We start from the raw sequence: 22,830 nt of genomic DNA on the forward strand, positions 1-22,830 counted from the left end.
ACCAACTCTACTCCTCTACTCCCCTTCTGCTTGTCACTTTAATAAATTTGTTGCACTCGGAGCCAGAATTAGACTTATTCTGTACAGGCAAGTCCTTTTTGAAAACAGTCTAATATCAAGGCTGGATCTGGACGTGGATACCAAGATATGCAGTTCTTAGTGAGGTTTAGTTCTGGAGGGTTTTTTGCTAAGGTTGGGGCCAAATTACTATAAAACTGAATGATCTGGTGTTGACTATTACAAAGACTGTGTCAAAAATCTTTATGGCATATTCCATACTAACTCCTCTCTCGTCTTCTCTTTCTCTTTTCTTTTGTTTTCCTACCTACATCAGGTCATGGGAGTATGTCTTACTCTCTCCGTATCTCCTTTTTCCCATCCTCATCTCTTAGTATTTTGATGTCTGTTAACAAACTGGTATTGTTTACAAGATTGTGACCCCTTCTAAACATTATTCTGCCGTCAGAGGTATATCAGTCTACCATCATACAGTGTAGGTGTGAACCTGCATCACACATTTCCCTGCCTGTTTGCTCTCTGAAAGCGGCCCTTCTAAACCTTGAAGATATTTTCATTTTCACATTAAATGGGCTTAATAATTTTAAAATTTGTAGGGTGAAATTCTCCGAGTTCTATCAACCTGCTCTCAGTGCAGTCAATGACCAAAGGCTCTTGACTTTTGATGTAGGACAGTTATGATCCTGATGACAGACACCTCACTAACAGCTGTTGAATTTGATAGGCATTTACTGCACCCAAAAGGCATGCAGTCAGGCATAAATACAAATGGACAAACCAAAAAAATTATACAAATGAACTTTCAGTGCCTCACTGTAATGACTGATTCATGAAGCAAGTTGTGCTTTTTTCTCCTTTAGAGAAAAAAATTCATGATTGAAAGCAGCTTCAGTGGCAAGAAACACACCTTCGTTACCGATACAGCAAAGACATGTAAATATTTATTGGATCTCTGCTCTGCCCAACACAAATTCAATGCACAGATGAATTCTAGGCAACTTCGGCAAATTTCATCAGGTGAGGTATAAATGCATTTTCATTATTCAGGCCATAGAACAGTTAGGTTTTAGGAAAGGTGCATTCAGCGAAACTGAGAATCGGAACCTGCCACATCCGTTTCACTGTGCTTCAGTTTCTCATTTGCAGACCAGAAAATAATGTCTTCCTCTTCACTGGAAGTTAGAGGTGTGTAAGTCTAATATAGCATGTGCATGTGAGCGGGCATGTGCAAGGGGTAGAGAGAGATTCTCTGATGACAGTAACTATGTAGTTAAACTCAGATTTTTTTTACAAAAAAGGATAATTACATTTCCCTTCAGGAAACTGCTGAAGATTCTGAAGAAATGTATCAGATTTACCCCAAATGTAACATGAGAAACATTCCACACAAAGAATAACTATAGCAGTGCTCAGATATGTTGGAGCTGAATTAAGTTAACTGGCTATTTTTGCCTAAATCGGGGGTTCAACTCAATGGTTCAGTCTCGGGACAAAACCATTAAACCAAAGGCACATCAGTCATACCCACTCAATTATGTAACTGCTAGCTGCTGTTACCTTAGATTTTCCCATGTCCGTGGAAGACATGACTAATACCTCCTTAGACTTCACATTTTCCATAGCTTCTAAGACAAGGTTCTGCTTAAACCAGGGCAGTTACATAGCACTTCTCACCCACAGTTCTCATAATGCTCTGTAAAGATAGGTGAGAATCATTATGAGGGAACCAAGGCACATATGAAATAACAGCCTAAGCAGACAACTGTCATCACTCTTTGTCACAGCACTCTCCAAACTAGCTAGCTGCAACAAGGTCTTCTACCATCTCATACCAACATACTCTTCATGCTAGTCCCTCTGCTGCTTTCTCCTCGTCCCAGCCATGCTCTCCCTCTCTCTGCTTCTTCCTCCTCCCTCTTCGTTGGCTGCCCAACCCCTTAACAGAACCAGCCACAGCTGCACCTTGCCTACATCGACCAGCCCACCTCCCCTGAAGCCAGCCCGCAGTTGTGTATTATCAATGTTAATTAACCCAGCTTCATTCCTCTACAATTCTCCCCTTTTTTTTCTTAACATTTCATACCTCATGTTTTTACCAATCATCACAAACTTTTTACAAATAAACTTTTCATATGGTCCTCTATAATTCCTCTACAAACTCTTGACTTCAGTGCAACATGAGTTTTCACTAGCTCATCCATTGTCTTGAACAGAATCATGATCATTTACAACCACTGAGTATTTGACCCAGTGAGTCACAGCAGGAGAATCAAGTGTTACTTTCTCTAGCAAAACTGTACAAGTATTGGCAACCAATTATACCATGGGATATAACAGGATGATTGATCTATTGCTTCCTTCCCACTAAAATTTTCATGAAAACTGAAGTTCTACCTGCACAAATTTGTTACCATGGAAGAAGGTGCTAGGATGACAGTTAGGTTCAAGGCAACTTTTCTTGCTTGGGCTCCTGTAGCTTCAACCGTAACTTAGTGGGACTGTGATTTATAGCATACAGATGAATGCTAATAGTGAATCTTAAAGTTTCCTATGTCACATTTGCTTGTGGTAATATATCTTATTAAAAATTACTACATTCCACATACAAGAGAACAAAAAGATTGAGAGCTAAGAAAATTATAACCCAAGTCCTGATTACAAGCACCCAAATCACTGAAACAAACCAGACTTACATAAGCCGTGCAACTGCAAGTTCTGAGGTTCAGTGTGTGCTTGCTGTCCCAGAAAAAAGGTTTTGTGAAGGCAGTGACAGACAGCGTGAGGCTGCAAGAGATTATAAGGCTCTTTCTGCATGAAGAAAACTCTTGCTTCTGCTGCACTGTTCAGATGTGTAAGTCCCCATCTCTTCAAAACTTGCTAGCAACCCCCTACTTTGAAATCACAATGGCAGCTCTCAGACTGAACTAATACTGCAGGCAGTTAAGCCTTCTCATGCCTTAACAAATGCCCCTGATTGAAGTCGCTGAGGAAAAAGGAAACCCAGGTTTAATGCTGCAGAGAGTGTTCTAGAAAGTTGCGTTCAGGCTAGTATTTGTTAGGAAAACACATGTGAGGTCAGCTGTCACATGCAAGCAGAGTTAAAGCCCATATTTGTGCTAGCCTGTACCAAGCAGGGTTCTTGCTTTACTTTCCGACACGTCTCCAATTGCCTGCTGTGCCTTCTCCAGCCCACCATTAGGGTTTTAGGTTGACATTTAGGTTGACAACCTAAATAGATTAACAGTGCTGCTTCCAGCACTATCTTGTTTCAGGGAAATAAAATCTTTTGAGAGGATAGATTTGTATACAGCAGAGCCCAGATGTCATTAAGCAAGTAGTAGATTTCACACAGAGGTGGAAAATTAGGTAGCGAGCATTGCCACCAAGAAGGTCCCCTACTGAACTTCACTTGTGCAAATCACTCAGAGCAAACAGCCAGTGGGTCCATGAAGGATGGAAAACTACCAACCTGGCTAATTCAGTCTTTGACAGACAGATGCTTCTCACATACCGAATATTTACAAAATATACTTTACAGAGATACTGAGGTTTAAATTATGCAGGGTTGTGCATTTCATCTGTCTTTGTGGAAAGTGAATTTGCAGTATAATTCATACAAATTAAATCTAAATACAGTGTATACTTTCTATGAAAGAAATGGATTGGAAAGCCTTTCCACTTGCCTCAAGGCCTAGATATCCTCAAGGATACCAGAACAAATATATCCGCCATGTCAGGGTTTTTGCTAGCAAGTTCAAAAGTGTAGACAGAAAGCACCTTTGAGCTTAAGAAGATGGGATAATATCAGTGGATTTATCTTTCTCTCCCCTCCTCTGTCCCTTCTTATTCAGAGGAAAGTAAATTTGTGGAAATAGACAAATCAAATTCTGCGTATGCAGCTCAGCGTGAACACCTTGCCCTGATTCAGAGACTGTCTCGTTCAGAGAATGTGCTCTATGGAGCAAACCTGGAAAACCTTTCTGCTGGGATGATGAGCAAATCTTGTGACAACCTCAGTGTGGAAACCAACAACAGGACTAGAGACAAAAGCAATCTTGGCAGGTAGGTTTGCTTTTTCCTCTAAACGTGTGTAAGAACACTCATTCATAGATTATATCATTGCAAACCTCTATGGTAAACTGTGAGGCAGACTTTTTTTTTTTTTTTTTTTTTTTTTTTTCAGTCTTTATTGTGGCCACACCAAAAAGCTCCATGGTGCCAGCAGTAGTGCAAACACAAGCAGAAAGCTAACAGTCTAACAGATAAGAACATGAAAAAGAGTGACATTTAAATTTGTACTAGACTTAGGAATGAGCCACTTACTGCATTATGGAGAAGGATAAAAATAAGGGAGAATAAAAGTAAAATCTTTAATGTCTGTGTGTCTTCTCTGGACATAGCAGTATGTGAACTAAATGCACAGTGGAAGCTGGTTTTGAGCAGGTCTTACATAAGTGATTCCTCCATGTCTAAAAGTGCAAATCACAGAGAAGAGCGTAAGAGCTTCTCCCTTTGCATTGGTGCATTCACCAGAGTAGGCAGATATTATAGCTGCACACAGTCTCAAGGCCTTTGATGAATTCTAGTGCCTCTTATAATACTGAGAATAGAGCCAAGAACATGAACTACCAGGAAAACTTTCAGACATGGATTTGTCTAAATGGACAGCAGGGCTAAATGAATCATGCTGAGGCTACGCTGTGCTCTCCTGGTGCCTGCATCAGCTCAGAGAAAAACACAGGCAGAAATAAGTCATGATGTGAGTGGTCTGATGGCAGCTGTTATTTCAAAGCAAAGCTGGCAAGGATAAACTACCACTCCCCTACAATGAAATGTGGCCCAGAAGTCAGAATACTTGTTGAAAGACTGTATACATGTGCACCCTCTACTTGGCTCTGACAGGCTAATGACAATGAAAAGTGCTAAATACCATTTGGTGATTTGCTGTAATGCAATCCGTTTTATGCCATGCAGATCCACATCAGGGCTATCCCAGTCAGAAATGCACATCAATTTGAATGGGAAGCAAAGGAGTTATGACTACCTCTCTATCCATTCAACGCAGAACACAATCAGTGGTGAGTATAATCATCATCATAATGAGAGACGGTAACCTTCCATATTTATTGTTTCAATAGCAGAAGACAAAAATACATTCTACTTACAGATTAAAGAATATCCTTTCGCACTTCTAGTCCTGGGAATTAACCCAGACTTCAGCAAGACATGCTGTTTTCTTCCCTTTCGTTCCTGTTTCCCATCAGGATCACTGGTAAAGGACTTCACGATAAAATTATTTTATCAGTGGTGCCTAATGTTTTTCAGAGACATAGTTCAGTACACCCAGGACTCTCACATGAGGCAATATCCCTGTGCTCAGAGGTCATCATTTAGTTTGCAGCTAAGAACTACAACTCCATAAATAATGCAAGAGACAACCTAGGCTCCAGGTCCTTCCTCCATTCTTGCATTTGAATGACACTTACTGGAATTAGAACTGGACACCTAGCCTTCTAACAGAAGCCATATTGCATGCACACAGTGAACAGATCTATGGAATAAGAAGCTATGATTATTTGGTTTGTCTGTTCATAAATTAGAACTGTACTTTAAACATGCTGTGGCAACTGCACAATGTTAAGCACTGTTAACATTACAAAAGTGACCATCACAATCAGTGCTGACTAGATTGCACCTACACAGCCAAAAGGGCCAAAAGGCTGAAGGCTAAAGTTTCCAAAGGGACCCAGATTTTGTGTCCAAATCACCCTCATGTTCAATGAGCGCAACATGTCTGACTCTTTAGATAGCCTAATCTTAATAAAAACATTGTAGATAAATGCATAGTCTCAGAAAAAAACATTACGGGAAGAGCTTAGACAGCTACTGTACATATACTTTTCTAAAGAATGCAAATTTCCAAACACTTGATAAAGCTTCCTTCCTGAATTATATCTGATTCAGAAGTAATGGTAATGTTGAAAGCAAGAACAAAATACATCTTTACATTTTTAAGCCCCAGTTTTGCATACTATATGAATCTACTGTCTCCCTGCATTAATCTGCATTTATTCTAGCTGTTTTGTTTCTGCAGCACCTGGATCACCAGCCACCCAAAAGGAAGTTTCACTAAGTGGTCTAGAAAGAGAAATCATTTGTGTCAGCCTAAAACGTGACCCTAAAAATGGATTTGGTAAGTAAGGAACATGTATGTTATTTTTGTTACTGGGACTATCAGATTCTGGTGCTAACACTGATATTTGCTGACTCAAGATGGGCAAGACTGTAACCTTCTTCACCTCATTTATTCTTCTTATGGAATAAGACTACCAATTCTTTATGAAGGACTTAGAATTTCCAAGACTGAAAAGGACTAAGCACATAAATCAAGACTGCATTTTTTTTCAGAGGACTAACTAAGGCCACAGAGATCAAGGGGACCAAGTGCTAAGAGTAGAATGAAAGGAACACGGGTCTAATTTCATATCTGAAATACATGTGCAGAGATTTTATTTATCTTAGACCTTATATAGGGGGAGATGACATTCTGCAAACTTTTCAGGTATTGCCTGTGGGGGTGTAAAACGTGTACACAAGCTTAACATGAATGTTTCCCAATTTTGGATTCTTCCGTGGATAACATTTTTGTTATACAATACACTATTGCATTGTAAGCTGTTCTTGTGGATGAGTTAAGAGGACCATCAGGTTTCACAGCTGACCATTAATACAATTAAACAGCAAATTTCTAAATGGTGCAGGTCTATGCGGAATATCTTGATCCCAAACCCAACTATTCTAATAGTGAGAAGAATATATTCTGCAATAAGCAGAATATTCTCAGCTAGGATTGTGAAATTTAACTACTTGAAAATAGATTTCATTTTCTAAAATATCTCTTACATATCCATTAGAAGCCTACATGGCCCGCCTCAGGGGCCCTAGATTACATGATGCAGAACAATGTTCAAATTTACCTACTGAGCTTTTACACCATTTTCCTCCTGCAGGTGTTAAAGCTAAGGTCCACTTACTTTATGACTTTAAAAGTCCCAAGCCACGGAAGTATTCTTACTGAGAAATTATATTTAAATAGCCACCAAAGTCACCAGGACACTTTAATTATAACATGAGTTTAAAGCTTTCCTGAATCAAAACCTTGGTGCCATGTAAATCAGAGCTCCCCATTCACCAGACCATGTAAAACTTAAGCCATTGCAGTAAGAGCCTTTTATGCTCCTAAGATTAATCTTTTCTAATACTGCCAGTGTCTCTGCATTCTCATGCTATCTCATTTTTGCAGGTTTTGTAATTATTGGAGGAGAAAATGTAGGAAAATTAGACCTCGGTATCTTTATCGCTTCAATTATCCCTGGGGGACCTGCAGACAGAGCTGGAAATATCAAACCAGGTCATTGTCCTCAGTTTTTAATCAGAATTAAAATACTTCTGTGTTTTAAAGTTAGCTACTCTGGATTTATTTCCTTATTTAGATATGATTTGTCTTGTTTTTATGCCTTCTTTTTTAAAGGAGGACGACTCATCTCTGTGAATAATATTAGTCTCGAGGGCGTTTCATTTAATACTGCAGTTAAAATCATACAGAATTCTCCTGATGAAGTGGAGCTCATCATCTCTCAACCCAAAGGTATAAAGACAAATACCTTTGCTGGCTATGGAATGCTAACAGTTAATTCAGGATACTGGTATTTATTAGGCACTGGGATGTAGTAGTACTTTCTTGCTACTCATTGCGAGTTATAATAGCCATAGGGCTAGCAGTGAAAAAGTCAACTTCTGGTAGGTATCATGTGAACTCTGTTCTATGGTCAGCATGAAAAAAAATCTATTATGGGCTGCATTGCTGAATACCAAGGGAACTTTGGCATTTCTTTCTCTGATAGAGCAGTAGTCTTCTGCTCTGATGAAGCAAACAAATTTCTCCACACAGTGCTCCATCTTACAGTGGTAGACTTATTTTATAGATCTGATTTTAGAACCAGTTGATGTAGGAAGTTACTTGGTCCTCCCCTGCTGAGTAATAATAATAATAATAGCCTTCAAGTTTACTTACTGCTCGATTCAGCAACGTTTTATTTTGGTGTGGCTTTACAGACATGTATGAAGAAGGATTAAATGAAGAAAAGAATCTATCAAGAGGAGACAGCACTAGTGGATCTGAAATCTCTTGTGTAAACAGCGGGAGAAAAAAGATTCAGGATTGTCACACAGCTGTCCCCAAAGAACAGGACAAAAATATAGATGAACTTGAGAAGGCTCTTTCCTGGAGTTTTGCACCAAAATTGGGCTCTAGGATTCCAGTTCCTTCAGCTGATAGCCTGGATGTGGAGGTAACTGAGATTTTGATGCTGTTCAGTAATAGTATGCCCAGGATGTGTCTTAAAAACATGCTGGCTATATTAAGGATGGGAAGTGACCAAGATATTAAAATAATGAGGAATGAAAAAAGAAAACCTTGGAAAATGTTGCTTGTTAAATTACATTGGAAATGTCAAGATGATTGACCTGTCTGGAATGTGAAAAAATGGGGACACTGTTCTACAAAATGTCATTAAAAAATTCTCCTCCTTTTTCCAGTAGATGTACAAAATTTTGATTATTTTCCTGCAGTCTCTTAAGATTTCAACCAGACACTGAACAGCAGCATTTCATGTCTGATATCCTATTATTAGACAGCCTCCCTATTTATACTCAGCTCATGCACATTTAAACAGATAATATTTTGAGTAACATTAGTGTAAGCTTGAAATAATGTCAGGGATATAAATGGTACCATTCCAGGCTTACAGTCACAGCAGGATCAAACCCTTTCTATCCTCTGGAAACTCTCTGTTCCTTTTTTTTCCCCTTCCTTTCACTTCCTCCCCACCCCCCTCTCCTTTTATTTTTTTTATTTTTTTTTTTTTAGATGTTGTAGTCTCATTAGTGTTTATATTTTTGAGACAGGAAGCTGATTCTTCACACTTACCATCACCATCTGAAACCAACTCAAAGGAAATCTATACTGTGGAGCTTGTTAAAGAAGACGGGACTTTTGGAATCAGTGTGACTGCAAGTGTTACTGTTAATCTTTCAGTGTGTCTGTCAAACTGTTACATGACCAAAAAGCAAATAGAGAAGTGTATTTATGTGGAACAAAGATAGAAGATAGGCTGATAACAGAAACTGTTAGCACAGCATCTTTCAAACCTGTCTGGTTGATTGACAGAGAAAGCATAAAGTACTAGCTCTGCTTATTCCCCAGCTCTTGCCTGCAGAATCTGTGAAAGAAGTGTGCTGGCATAAAGCATGTGGCAGGACAAGACCTTTTCATCATTACTCAATTTGAGAACACGACTTACCACTGAAAGTGGAGTTTGGTCAGGGAGGGATATAGCCAGAGTCACTAGAAAATGCAGCAGTGCAAAGAATTCTCCAAGTCATGACTGGTTTTGCTGCTCCCCTGGAGCTCCTGGAACTCAAAGGCTGTGTCAGTACAAGCAGATTTCACAGGACCATGGCATGGGCTCAAGCACTTGCCCACAAGCACCGTTTAACTGTTGACAGCACCAATATGGCTTTGGCCTGTGCCTCAACAAGCAGTATAACAGATGCCATCCTATGCTGGGTGGCTGAAAGTTTAGCTGTGTGGACTCAAGAAATGCCATTATTCTTTCTCTGAAGGCCAGAGAAAGGTCCCTAGCCAATTTTATTTCTTAATATAAGGAAATAAAGTTCTCTGTATATTTAGAGGACCGGAGAAGGCAGTAGTTGAAACTGTCTGCCGCATTTGAATAGTAAATCCTTGTCCTGGCTATCAAAGTTTAATTTACCCCTCCAGGCGGAGATGTCTTTACAGTCTTGGCTGAAATGGAGTGGGAACCAACAGCCATTTCATTGCCTGCAGAAGAAATTGAGGGTTGCTTTTTCATTTGAATTTGGCTAGGGGACATATATGGACAGAACATAATTCTTCAGCTAATCTGGAATTCCTGTGAACTATAGACTGTCAGGTGGCTGCACAAGTTCACGTCCATGCTTTATGTATTGTGTGGAAGGTTAATAACTGCTGAATGGATATTGAATAGTTTGGAAGCTGGGCTAAAGACTGAGTGAAAGATGCAACCCCATCTTTACGTTAGCATAGGGAAAAACATGTGAACATTTAGTCAATGTTTTTATATAGCCACATAGAAATGCATTGCATTTTCCTGAGGAAAAAACCCAAAGATTACTGCCTAGGGAAGTATATTACAACTAGATGGGACTTTGGAGTAACATTCTCTTTTCTTTTTTTCCTATACTAAAAAAAAATAGTAAATCCTAAAGCAGTTGCTTTGCAATGGATATGTAAGTTGCTTTGATTTTTATCACAGGAAGATCATGTGAAGACTCCACTCTAATCTGTGGGCATATGTTTTGCAGGGTGGAATTAACACTAGTGTGCGTCACGGTGGAATATATGTGAAGTCAATTATTCCCAGGGGACCAGCAGATAAGGATGGACAAATAAAGATAGGTAACATGTCTGGCAATAAAACTCTGGGCTGCAGAACTCAATGTTAGTGTGGAATGCTTGCCACAGGGACAATGAAACACATTTGGGATTGGAGGTGATACAACTGTGAAATGTAAGATGCAGTCTATAATTCCTCAACCTGTCCCTGTACTACATGTAGATATCCCACTGAAAAACCAGGAGCCTCATACTAATATTATACAGTTAGTCTCTGTAGCTGCACATCAGGCTAGTTACTCTGACACCTACTTTCAGTGTTGCTGTGATAACCAGATACTACCACTGCATTTACTTACAGAATATCCTGGTATGTTTTAAGTGCTAGTTATGGAATGCTGTACAACAAGCAGTATTGCTTTCATACAAAGTAGCATAAATTAACACATGTAAGCATGAAGAACTATTGCAATGTGGGGAGCCTCAAGGTTTACACCTATTGAACTTGAACATCAAAGCAACTTGCTCCTTTTTTGTTTGTTTTCTTTTGTGTCAGGTGATCGTCTGCTGGAAGTAGATGGCATCAGCCTCTGTGGCATCACGCACAAACAGGCTGTGGAACACCTTAAGAAATCTGGCCAGGTTTGTACAACAGCAGAGCTCAGTAAGATACCCAGTAGAATAAAGTGCACTTAGTATGAAGCACAGGAGCAAGCTAGGCCAAAAGAAACTCACTCTGCCCCCATCCAACCCCATTCTCCTACAAGAAAAGTGAAAAAAAAATAGACTGAGGGTTCACTGTGTAACTGGAAGCTGTTCATCATTGTTTTAGACTGCCAAGCTGGTTCTAGAAAGGGGAGACTACCAACTGGCAGAGCCATGCTTGACTGCTAATGACAGAAAGGGGGACCAATGTGCAGTTGTTTCTGTGGCAACATCCTTCACAGATGGTACCAAGGACTATTGCTTTTTGACAGATGGTGAGTACTAAAAAGGGAACTCAGGGTGACTTCTTACAATGTGCAAGGAAGGAATGAATGAAAATGAAGTAATGAAATTTCTGTGGGTTTCAAGGAACTGCATACTGAATAAAAATACAATGTGCAATATTAATGGCATTACCAAGAATCAATTCTGAACAAAATTATTTCCTATGTACTTAGACTTACAGTTGTTAGATATAGCTGAATTTATCGTAGGCATAAATATTGTATCTCTAAGCCTCCACAACATGGGGCTGGCAGGGGACATCCCTGCCAGTAGTCTATAGCACTCTGGGGCAAGAAGCAGCTGCGCTGGCTGCCAGCCTGTCACCCAAAGAGAGCACTGCCAGCACAACTGCTGATGCTGTGTCAGTGGTGAAGCTAGGGTGAACTGCTGACCCAGGGCAAGGACTGGAGACTGCCATCACTGGAGACTGCTGTCACTTCATTTCTTAAAAGCAGAAGATTCAGAGATCACTTTCACTGAATTTAGCCAACAAGTAAATACTGTATCTTTTACTGTAAGGCTGTCTCATAACCAAGTCTGAACCATACTTTCCCATGGGGCAGGTACTCCCCTACATTGTCCCTAGCAGAATGGGGTTCGGCTGCAATGTGGTATTTGGGAAAGGGCTGGTCTGTTGTTCTTGTCTGGAAAGAGCAGTAGCTTTGAATCTAGCTTATGCCGGTTAGTGCAGGCAGCTACAGAACACTCACACTCTACAGCTACAGCTCTACCCAACACTTACAGAAGAATGTCAGAAAACCATAGCATTTGAACCTTTTTATGTGATACAAAAGGTTTCCTCCTTTATGGGCTTGTACCAGATGGCATAAAGTCTGCGAACACACAGTGGAATAGAATCCAGTTCTCCCCATTCTGCCTGTACAATTTCAAGGGCTCATATAAGTTAAAGGAACACCAAACTCTTCTTCTGCCATTTATTATTGGCAGATCTACCTCTGCAGCACAGAGGACAAGGTCTGCTGAAGGTATAAATTTACATCAGCTCCTTAGGGGGCACATATGCCACACCTCTCAATCTTTTTCCAATCCCTGCTTTGAACAGATAACATATTCGAAGTCAAACTGACAAAGAATTCTGGAGGCCTAGGCTTTAGCGTTCTGCAAATGGAAGGAGATGCTTGCGAACACCTTGGAGGAGCTATTGTCAGGATCAAAAGACTGTTTCCAGGGCAGCCAGCTGAAGAGAATGGCAAAATTGAAGTCGGAGACATCATTTTAGCTGTGAATGGGAAACCTATTCAAGGACTCTTCTATCAGGTATCAGGCAGTACTATCACTGGGAGTCCAGATGGGTAACATGTTAATAAAGACAATGGGATGAAGCTGCATTTAATCTTAATTATCACCATAAGGAGTCAGAATTTGCATATAATGAGTTTGATTTCTATGTAGGATTCTTCTCTAGAATTCTTATAAATAATTCCTTCCTAACAGAATATTTACAGAGAATTTCTTCAGCTACTTAATTTGTAACTTTCTACTAGTGATGCACAAAGTCTATTGTTAGATGCACACCAGTTGTTAATTAGTTGGAATCTTTGTTGCTTTTATGCATAATTGAAACATATTTTCCCTGTGGTCATTTGTGCTTTGTAATGTCACGCTAAATACCATGCCCTAGATTCAAATCTCTACCAGGTGAGGTCAATCCAGTGTAACTTCTTTACCTGTAAGAAGAAAATCTATACCCTCATGAAGAAATTAAATGGTAAAAAAGGACTACATGTTTAGATTTTTTTTTTCATTGTAATCTTTTCAACTCATGAAAAATCCTCGAGTTTTGTATGTGAATATGCATTGAATATGTATGATTGGTAACAAACAGACCACTGTCAGCTCATTCCTATCTTTAAATAGCAAGGGCAAAAGACAAGGTGCCGTAAGCCCTAGGCACCTGTGGGGGTGCTGCAATTGTACTCTATTTTTCACTGGTTTTATCCTGACCTGGACCCTGTCCTTTTCCAGCAGTGTCTTGCTCCCCGACATACAGCCTCTTCACTCAGTTTGTGCAGATAGGCAGACAAGGTGTTTTGGCCTACAGCATTTTTTTCCCCTCTAGATTAAGTATTTCACCTCCTACTGTAGTTGCAAGTGGAATGCTACTGAATATAGATCTTATGTCAAGGAGGAGCTTTGAGAAAGTCTCCCTTTGGTTATGTCAATAAGGCAGTCTGTGGAGCTATGCTGATATAATTGACTAAAGATGTGTCCTTGCCAAATGCAGTTTGAATTAATTTGCCTGAAAATCCTGTTTTCTTCAGGAAAATAATAATTTAAACCTATGTGTCTGTTGGTAGAACAAAAGTTTGTAAACAGAACTGACTTGATTTTAGATACACATTCACCTAAAAACTTTGGTCCACTTATATGACAATCATACAGTAGTGAATTTTGGCCCCCAGATACTGCTAAGAGGCACAAATACCAGGAATTTGGTATTCAGAATAAAAACTGTCTCCATCCCAGTTGGTAAGATGACTGGTGCTATAGACTGTGTTCCATAAGAAATCTAATATTCCTTCTTCCTGCTTAGGATGTCCTACACTTGTTGAGAGGAGCTCCTCCAGAAGTCACACTACTACTCTGCAGACCACCAAAAGGTGTTCTTCCAGAAATAGAGCAGAGTGCCCTGGTAAGGCAAAGCTTCTGTCAGTAAAACTTGCTGCTGTAAACCTGGAAAAACAGTACTACGTTTTCTATTGTCTTGAACAAGGCAACCTACCCTTTTCTCCAAGACCCTCTATTCCATTTTTTTCCTTTCCCAGCTTCAACTCAACCTCTAGAGTTTAACTGATTCTTCCTTAGCAACCAAAATAATAGAAAACCAACAGATGTGAAATGTGTTTATCCAGTCCAACAACTTTTGAATTGCAGTACTGTCAATGAAAAGAAACAGCACATTTCCCAACAGCACAAACCCCCAAGCAGATCTTCTAGTGACGCTTCTAAAAATGCTCTACTAGATCCTCAGCCAGAAACTGCAGATATTCTCAACTGCAGGTACTCTGACTTGTGGGCTTGAGGTAGCTGTATTACTCCAAAAAGTGAGGAAAATAAAGAACATTTCCTGTCCAGGCTACCTCTTAATAAATAAATGAAATAATGATTTCAACTGGTTATTCAGCTTCTTATTGATAATTAGCAGAATTTCTGGGGAGGGGGACACACATGACAAACAATAGAGACTGCAGAAACTAAAACAGTGCCATTAGGTGTCCTAGCATCATTATTCCTGCTTCTTGAACTCAGCTCAAGGACACTTACACAATACTTTTATAATGAACATGCATTTGCATTACTCTTACTCCATATAGCATGGCCCGCTCATGGCTCCAGTCCCACCAGGATTTATAAGAACTGTCCACGGGCAGATAGAAATGACTGCCAGGACCACCTCCAGATAACAAACTGGCTCCTGTTGCTCTCCTGCAACATGCCCTTGGCTTTTTCTATGGGCAGTCACACAGGAGTCAGATCCAGAAGACACTTCTTCACAATGAAGAGAATATAGACACAAAGTTGAGGCATGATATGAAAAGAAATAAAAAGGGGCCATCTCTAACAAAGAATTCATTGAGAAAAAGTGAATTTGTGTAGTAGTTGCCTAGGTGGAATTCCTGAAGAATGTGGAAGACACATAAAGACAAAACAACCATTTCATGAGAGTACCTCCCCTCTATTCTTTCCTTCCCTTCCAGCTACCATTTGATATTTTCACACTCAGATGCTTACTGATACTGCCTCTTCAATTTACTTTGTTCTTAAAGGAAAGAAGATGGGAGATAAAAAAAGGGGTTACACTAACTTTTCTGTTATTTTGGTAGACTCCAGCACCATCTCCTGTTAAGGAGTTTGTGGCAGAAATGCCAGGCAGGACAGAGGTAGGAAATAGTATGGACCAGTCTACCACTGATGGAGGCAGCACCTCCCCAGACCTTGAAGACTGCCTGGACTCTCCAGTGGCAGCAGATTTCAGTGAACCTCCTGAAGAGGACAGCTCAACTTATGAAGAGCAGGAAGCTGAGTTTCAAGAGGAGCCCATACAGAAACTTATGACTCCCAGAGAAAATTTCTATAAGCATCTTTGGAAGTTTCATCAAGAAGCTGCCGGTTCTGAAGCCTTCCACTCCTTAGAGGAAGAAATGAAGCAGAACTGCTACTCACCATGTGAATTTGTATGGGCCAAAAGGTAAGGAATACTGAAATCTGCTCTGCAGCCTTTCCTCTGGCTCTTAAGAGTTTTGAAAGTGAATTGCTTAGGTTTAAGTACAGGGTTATCTGCTTCTAATCACTGCTGATTACTAAAGATTTTGTTTTACTGTCTTACTCTGACTATCCTAATCTGCTGTCTGTATTTACTCTCATAAGAATTTTGTGTAAGTCTGCATTGCAAGACAGTTGTAAGAGTACTGCACTATATAACATTCATGCTTGTTCAGCTGAAGCTGGCTACAGTTTGAAATCAGTGGAAAGACTTCTTCATTTAAATGGGAATCACAGACTGCAAAAAATACAGGGCAAATGGACTCAGCCTCCTTTTACAGTTGTTTGGATATACCAGACACTGGCACACAGAAGACAATCCATTCCATTTTAATCATCTTTTCCAGTGCAAAAGAATATAAATTATCACAACAGAAAGGACTGACAGAAAGACAAGTTAAAGGTTTCCTAGAGGTCTTTAACTTAACAGCTCTAGTAATTTTATCTAGAAAGGAATTCCTATTTTTCTACACAGTCATTTGAAATCTTTTTATTATTCTTGACATTCATCAAGCATAGAACCAGGCAATCTCTGGGGGTGTCAGCACTAGCTGGCTGCAAGTCAAGTTGGGCCATAATGGCAATTCATACTTTTAGCTTCTCTCTCTTGAGAGGTGAAGCTTCACCCACATTCACGAGTGAAGCTCCTGCTTACATACATGCTTCTCTACTGCTTTTAAAAGTTCCATGCTCAGGGTTTCACATGGAAAATTCCTTTCACTCCTCATCACCACCAGTAAGAACCTTTGGAAATGCTGTTTTGAAAAACTTTAACTCCTTATTTTCCCTCTGAAGTCCAGATGCAGGGGTTACTATACTCCAAAAGAAAGTTGAGCTCATCAGTGGAGCATCCTGCAGGACCAAGAGTCATGTTATTCCCCATGGTGATTTAGAGATGGGCTAGAAGCTGTGTTATGATGAAGCCACTGCTGGCTCATTGCCTTGAGCTCTGTAGCTCTGACAAACACCTTTCATACCCTCTGAAGGTCAATCAGGACTCCACTAGCGTATGACAGCTTCTGTGACACCCACATTGACCAACGTCCACTGAACACAACTTTTTACTGACTCCAAAAGAAAGGAGCAGACTGCATTTGCTGTTATCCTTAAACATTTCTTTTAATTATCCCAGTCATCTTCCACAGTATTGTAAGTATCTGTTGTTCAGCTATTAAAGCACAAAAGCACAAAATGTCAGCTTCGTTCTCAGCTTTGCTGTGCTACTGGAGATGGCAAACTTTTCATTTCCTCCCTGCACATATATAAGCTAACAGACTAGATTGCTTCCCTCACTGAGGGCATGCAGCATGAGCCTACAAGTTTTTCTTATTTTCATCAGTATTTCAAAAGTACTGTCAAAGGCTACTAGCTATGCTATATCCAGCCAAAATACCTGTTTTGCTACTGTGCTTTGTATTTTGCTTCAGACTACAGACAACTTCTGAAACAAGAGCGTAACACCGGGGATCTTCTGTGATTTCATGCAAGACATGCAATTTGTGTTCCTTTCAGTTGTGCATGTTTGCTTGGGAGATGGTAGACACAGTTCAGTTCTATCAGAGAGCGGAAAGATTCTAGGCAACTGTTACATATGAAAGGACATGGCATCTTTGCTATATGAAGCATTAATAAAAGCTATGCCATTTTAAGTGTTTTTAAGATGTATGAGGTTTAGCTATATTTTGGTAAAGATTGATATGAAGAAAACACATAGTTAAAAAATAAAATAATATGTGTTCCAAGCATTTCTATTAGCTTTAATGATAAATTTAATGGGAGACACTGCTATAGTAGTCTATTGAAGTTTATTAATGACAACAGACAAAACAATATTAAGCACAACACACACGATTCAGTCTGGACTTGAACATCCAAACTGCTGAATACTGTGTCTCCAATATGGTGGAATAAAATCAATAACATTTAATTCAAGTAATTGAACAAATCCATTGATTTCTGTAGGACAACTCTTATGTTTCAAGGCAAGCCTAAGAATAAAATCAAGCTTACAAACAGAAATCAGGACTAGTACCTTTTATGGAGAGACAGTAGTCACATTATATTTCATGTTTGTGGTCTGTGCGCTGGTTATCAAGGAAATACCTTCAGGAATGTGGCTGGCATTCCTTTTTCAAGAAAAATGCAAATGTGAAAGTTGTAGTGGTATTGTAATGTGCATATCACATACCAGATAAGTTAATTAAGTTGTTTATGGCAGATGAAATAATTAGTGGTCTAGGAATTATCCAATTATCCTTTTCAAGAAGCAACAAAAGTATTAATTAATGTCTTTAAAAAAAAAAAAAAAGAGTGCAAGATTTTGCAAAGGCTGTTTTCAAATTCTGAAAGATTTTTAATCTTTTAACTACCTTTGCAAAATACTGATTAATTATTTATTTTTACAGTATCAGTGGAGGACCCAGACAGCAATTTAATACCATAAACAATACTTCAGTTAAAATTAAAATAAGGTCATGCATAAGCAGTAGACTTTTCAGTGCCCATCTAATAAAGCATATAGAGGAAAACACCAGCATCTTTTTATTTTCCAGCCACAAATTTAATAAGAGTGGTGATGACCTATCAAACACAAAATGTATGCCCAAAACTCTCTCCCTAACCCCTATTGATGAAGAGTATCTCACTGTCAGCTCAGCATCTGTGACCTCACTTTCATCGGGAAGAAGCTCCGAGACACTCTGCACAACCATGGCAACCCCACAACCACGTGTTTGTGGTCCCTTCTCATCATCCCTGCCTGCTAGAGAGACACATGACAGTGACAATGAATGGGAAGACTTGGAGGAACTAGAGGAAGAGAAAGAAGAAAAGGAAGATTGCGCTAGGGTATGTGATAGGCACTAAATTATTAACAGGTAGAATATGACAAGGGAAAAGAAACAAATTTAAAAATGCAACATTCTTAAACATAAATTTAACATAAATTTTAACTCATTATATATGCTATTTTTGCATGGCTTTTTTTTTTTTTTACTTTCCTGAATGTCCATGATCTTAATGCAGACCTTCCACTATGCCCAGCGCTCCAGAATTCTTTACCATTTCCCTAGGGCCATCTCCTTGCTCTTGCCATCTTACTATTTCTTCAACTTTCCAGCACTTTGCAATACTATTCCCAGTGTACAAAGGCCTTTAGCCCTCTAGTAGCCTCTAAAATTAATTGGACTCAGCTACTTGGGTTTTTTCTGTCATGTTTTAAACCCATGTGGAAAATAGCTTTGTTACACTGATGTCCTGATAAGAAAGTATGATCCTTGTGCTAATTACTATTAAAAATACAAGGGTCAGTCCTGCCAAATGCTGAATATCTTGCATTCCTTCTGACTCTAATGAGCTCTGAATTCCTACGAATTTGAGAGCACTAAGGACAAAATTTAGCTCCAGCCATTTCCTTTAGTGGGACAGCAATAGCAATAACAACAATAATCTCTGCAACCTACTATTGTAATGCTGGTCAGCTCAGAGGACTCCAAGCCTTTCTTTACACATTTCAAATGCCAAAATTCCAGTCCCTGATGGCATTCTCTGCCTTATTAGGCCATATCAATCAATCACCATGAAGTTCCACTAGGTACAAAAAAAAATAATTAATTCTGGAATAAGTCAATGACAGATCAGAGAAACCATTATGTATGCTCTTGTTTATACCATCTGAGGATCTGATTCCTATCTGCATATAAAACATGATGGAAGATGTGAATGAAGCAAAAGAAAAGCCTACATCTAACATATCTTGTACTTATTTTAATAGGAAATGGAGATCTTTGTGACTTTGACAAAATCAGAGAACAACGGTTATGGATTCTCTGTAGTTTTTAACAAAGTGGACACCTGCCTCTATGTTGATGAAATCTTGAATGAGCCTGCCCTGTCTGATGGAAGACTAAAAAGAGGAGACAGAATCATTATGGTATGGTAATTCCTTGAGTTTATACAGAAAAGAAAATACTTGCAGATCAATGTCATTTAGTTTTGCCTTTCTTCCTTTCGTAGAGTCCAGTTTATCACATACTTAGGCATGCAAGTGCAAATGAATCATATAATAAATGTAATTCTGCTAACTTCAGTAGAATAAATTTTGAACTGAATATATTGTATGACCAGGCAAATAACACAAATCATCTAGCAGCAATGTAAGACAACTGAGACATCAAATGCCTTCCAAATTAAATGACAAACTGAATTAATGTAATAAGATAGGTGACATACAAAGGATGCAGGAGTTATGTCCTTTGTAATGTATGAATAAAGCTTGTTTTCAGCCTGGTTAATCTTTAATTTGTTTCACTAGACTGTCTTTGTTTTTTGCTACAAGACCTTGAGTTCCAAGAAAAAAAGAGCTATTTTTATGAAAGCTCTGCACTCAGAAAAAAATAAGTTCAAAATAGAAATCTCACTGCAATCTTAACTGTTGCATTTACTCACATCAAATACCACAGCAAAGCAGCAACATGAAAGTGAAAGCTAATTTAAGTCCATATACACAATTCAGAATGGAGAGAGAAGTACAAGGTGGTCAATGAGATCTATGACATCATTTTACTGATTTGTCATTTAGGTGAATGGAATTGATGTCACATCTTTACCATGCAATGAAGCCCTGACTTTACTGCAAAGCTCTCCTCCTGATCTGCACCTTGTGGTTGGTCGTGCTGACAGTCATCCACGTCCCTCTATTAGGCCAGATGAGATTCCTGAAATCACTCTCACAAAAGGTGCCAATGGACAGCTAGGTGTGTGGTAAATACTATGCATGCTATTTTGGACAGAGATTACAGCAATCGTAAGATAATCATAAGCAACTGTGGTCTTGGATCTATATGATCCTGAGTGACCTTGACACCTTTTATGCTCTCTGCCACCACCTGTGACAAAGGAACGGAGAGCATTATTTTGGGCAAGGCCTTAAAGGGGAGAATAATATCTCTTACTAGACCAATGAAGAGAGTTGCAAAATTGATCTTTATATTATCATCCTATCAGCTGAGCTTTCTGGAAGATCTCTGGTCTCATATTTTCATATTACTGATATACAGAAGTAGTTGGTAGTTAGATATTAATGTCTACTACCTGCTGAGATACGTAAAAATCTATTTGGAGGAAAAGGGGGGAAAAAAAAAAGAAAAAAAAGGCAAAGTTTGAGAAGAATGAGCTACTGGTTAGGGCAATAGTTTGCTATTCAAAAAATCTCTACTCAAATTCTTGATTCACCACAGACACGAGGCTTTATCTACATTGCGCAATACAAGTGATTAAAAAAACCCGCCCACAGTGTATCTTGGTATGTCAGCAGAATGTGGCAAGTACTGCACACAGGTAGAACTGTAGACTCAGGAAACAGTATAGCTGTATTTGCTCAGGTACAGCATCCTGTTTCCAGTTCAGAAACTAGCTTGTTCAGAGAGTGCTTGAATATTGTTCACAATTCAGTTTTGCACTGTATAGGTATCTCCTTAGTTGTATGCTTCCGTTCCCTATCACACTCTAAAGATTGCAAGGCGCTTAAGCACTCTGGTAATGAGGGAGTTACTGCTATGCAGCTAAGTGTCTTACTCAAATGACTATTCAACATCAGGTGAAATAAAACATTATGAAACAGCTGAAGCATAGAGATAGACAATACCATTTAAGTTTTTTCCATACTTTTTTAATATCTGTTTTCATTTCACTATCCCATTCCAGCTCTTATACCCTGTCTCACTGGGGTAAGACTGTTATTTATAACATCAGTGATTTGTTCAGCCTATCTTTCAATGACACACATCTATTCCATTAGGCTGTATGTCACTGACAGTGACATTCAAAACACGCTGCCACAAAAGATGCTTTCTCTGCATTATTCTAGGCTTGAAGCTGACAGGAGGAGCTGGAAGCAAGTTACAAGGCATTTATGTGCTAGAGATAGTGCCTGGCTCTCCTGCCAGTGTGGAAGGCAGTTTGCAGTCACAAGATCAGATTGTTTACATCTGTGGACTGTGGACTGAGGGCATTAGCCTGGATGATGCAGTGAGAGCGTGTGAAGCTGCCACCCAGAATGTCCAAATCAAAGCCACAAGGTAAATCTGAGCAGACAAGGTAAACCCAAGTATACTCAATCTCAATCCTAATGTTGAAGCAGGTTTCTAAACCTCAACAAGTTAAACAATAAACCCAGGACAAACTACAAGCAAAATGCTTTACCTCAAAGTCTGAATGTTGCAACTTGATACATAACATCCATAAGATATCTTAACTCCTCATAATTACAACTAACAGAGCACAAGTAGACGCATACAACATAAATGAGAACTCTTCAGACTTCATCATCCAAACACAAATATGAACCCTTTAACTGCCAGGCTGGCCACCATTTTCAGATATCCTGTTCTGTAGGGAAGATCTTTTATATTTCCACCACTAGCGCCAACCTTCTCCATACAATCTCAGATTGACAACTACAGGCAAGAAACTACCTCTGATGGGAAACTCCAAGTTGGTTACTTCCAACAGTCAACATGTTAGAAAGGTATTAAAAATGCATCATTTAATCTGCCACATGTAACAAAAAGTCATCCCAGACTTGATCAATAACCTGCAGTTAAGAATTTCCCTCATCAGTTCTTGGCTGCAATTTAGATCTATTGTGTGTTCTACAGTCTGATATAGCACCAGCAGCCGTCCCGGACTGATACAGAAAGAGCTTCCAAAGATCTCACAGTAACCCAAAAACATGTGAATAACTAAGCTATATAACCAGAGAGAGCAATAGTATGTCTGTCACGGTTGTCTTAACGTAGTCCAAACTTTTATCAATGTTTTGTTAACTTGCACTGGTCTAGCAGATGAAGAAACTGCAGCGTTGTTATACTTCTTCCTGTATAAGCAGTTAGTAGGCAACACACCCTGATCATAAGAATTTACAATCTAAGGAAACAAACAGCAATAGGATAAAGGAAATTACAAAAGATTACTCTCACTGTATAGAGAGGGAACCAAAGCTGAATTGAAAATGTACCACAAAGCAGTTCTGTATTGGGACAAATGATTTAACATGTTCGTTCTTTCCCCAACCCATTTAAATG

The 22,830-nt window shown here is 39.2% G+C and overlaps 2 protein-coding genes across 9 annotated transcripts in view; one reads left to right on the forward strand and one right to left on the reverse strand.

The window, feature by feature from the left end:
* The window catches only part of MAPK8 (mitogen-activated protein kinase 8), a 162,524-nt gene that overhangs the window by 89,610 nt on the left and 50,084 nt on the right, over positions 1-22,830 (reverse strand). The window lies entirely within an intron of this gene.
* FRMPD2 (FERM and PDZ domain containing 2) overlaps positions 1-22,830 on the forward strand; it is a 77,507-nt gene that overhangs the window by 32,579 nt on the left and 22,098 nt on the right. For 3 of the 8 annotated variants that reach the window (XM_056352672.1, XM_056352674.1, XM_056352673.1), the window contains exons 16-33: positions 879-1,035; positions 3,870-4,080; positions 4,993-5,096; positions 6,113-6,211; positions 7,322-7,429; positions 7,550-7,666; positions 8,134-8,369; positions 8,986-9,090; positions 10,444-10,537; positions 11,031-11,116; positions 11,307-11,454; positions 12,528-12,742; positions 14,019-14,117; positions 15,310-15,674; positions 18,301-18,595; positions 19,521-19,679; positions 20,328-20,502; positions 21,615-21,825. In XM_056352672.1, the coding sequence (XP_056208647.1) occupies positions 879-1,035; positions 3,870-4,080; positions 4,993-5,096; positions 6,113-6,211; positions 7,322-7,429; positions 7,550-7,666; positions 8,134-8,369; positions 8,986-9,090; positions 10,444-10,537; positions 11,031-11,116; positions 11,307-11,454; positions 12,528-12,742; positions 14,019-14,117; positions 15,310-15,674; positions 18,301-18,595; positions 19,521-19,679; positions 20,328-20,502; positions 21,615-21,825 (2,984 nt within the window). Of the gene's footprint in view, positions 1-878; positions 1,036-3,869; positions 4,081-4,992; positions 5,097-6,112; positions 6,212-7,321; positions 7,430-7,549; positions 7,667-8,133; positions 8,370-8,985; positions 9,091-10,443; positions 10,538-11,030; positions 11,117-11,306; positions 11,455-12,527; positions 12,743-14,018; positions 14,118-15,309; positions 15,675-18,300; positions 18,596-19,520; positions 19,680-20,327; positions 20,503-21,614; positions 21,826-22,830 lie in introns of those variants that run through there. The other 5 variants (XM_056352676.1, XM_056352677.1, XM_056352679.1 and 2 more) reach the window with 3 other exon arrangements.

Source organism: Falco biarmicus, chromosome 9 (genome assembly GCF_023638135.1).
Source record: "Falco biarmicus isolate bFalBia1 chromosome 9, bFalBia1.pri, whole genome shotgun sequence".
Taxonomy (NCBI): Eukaryota; Metazoa; Chordata; class Aves; order Falconiformes; family Falconidae; genus Falco; species Falco biarmicus.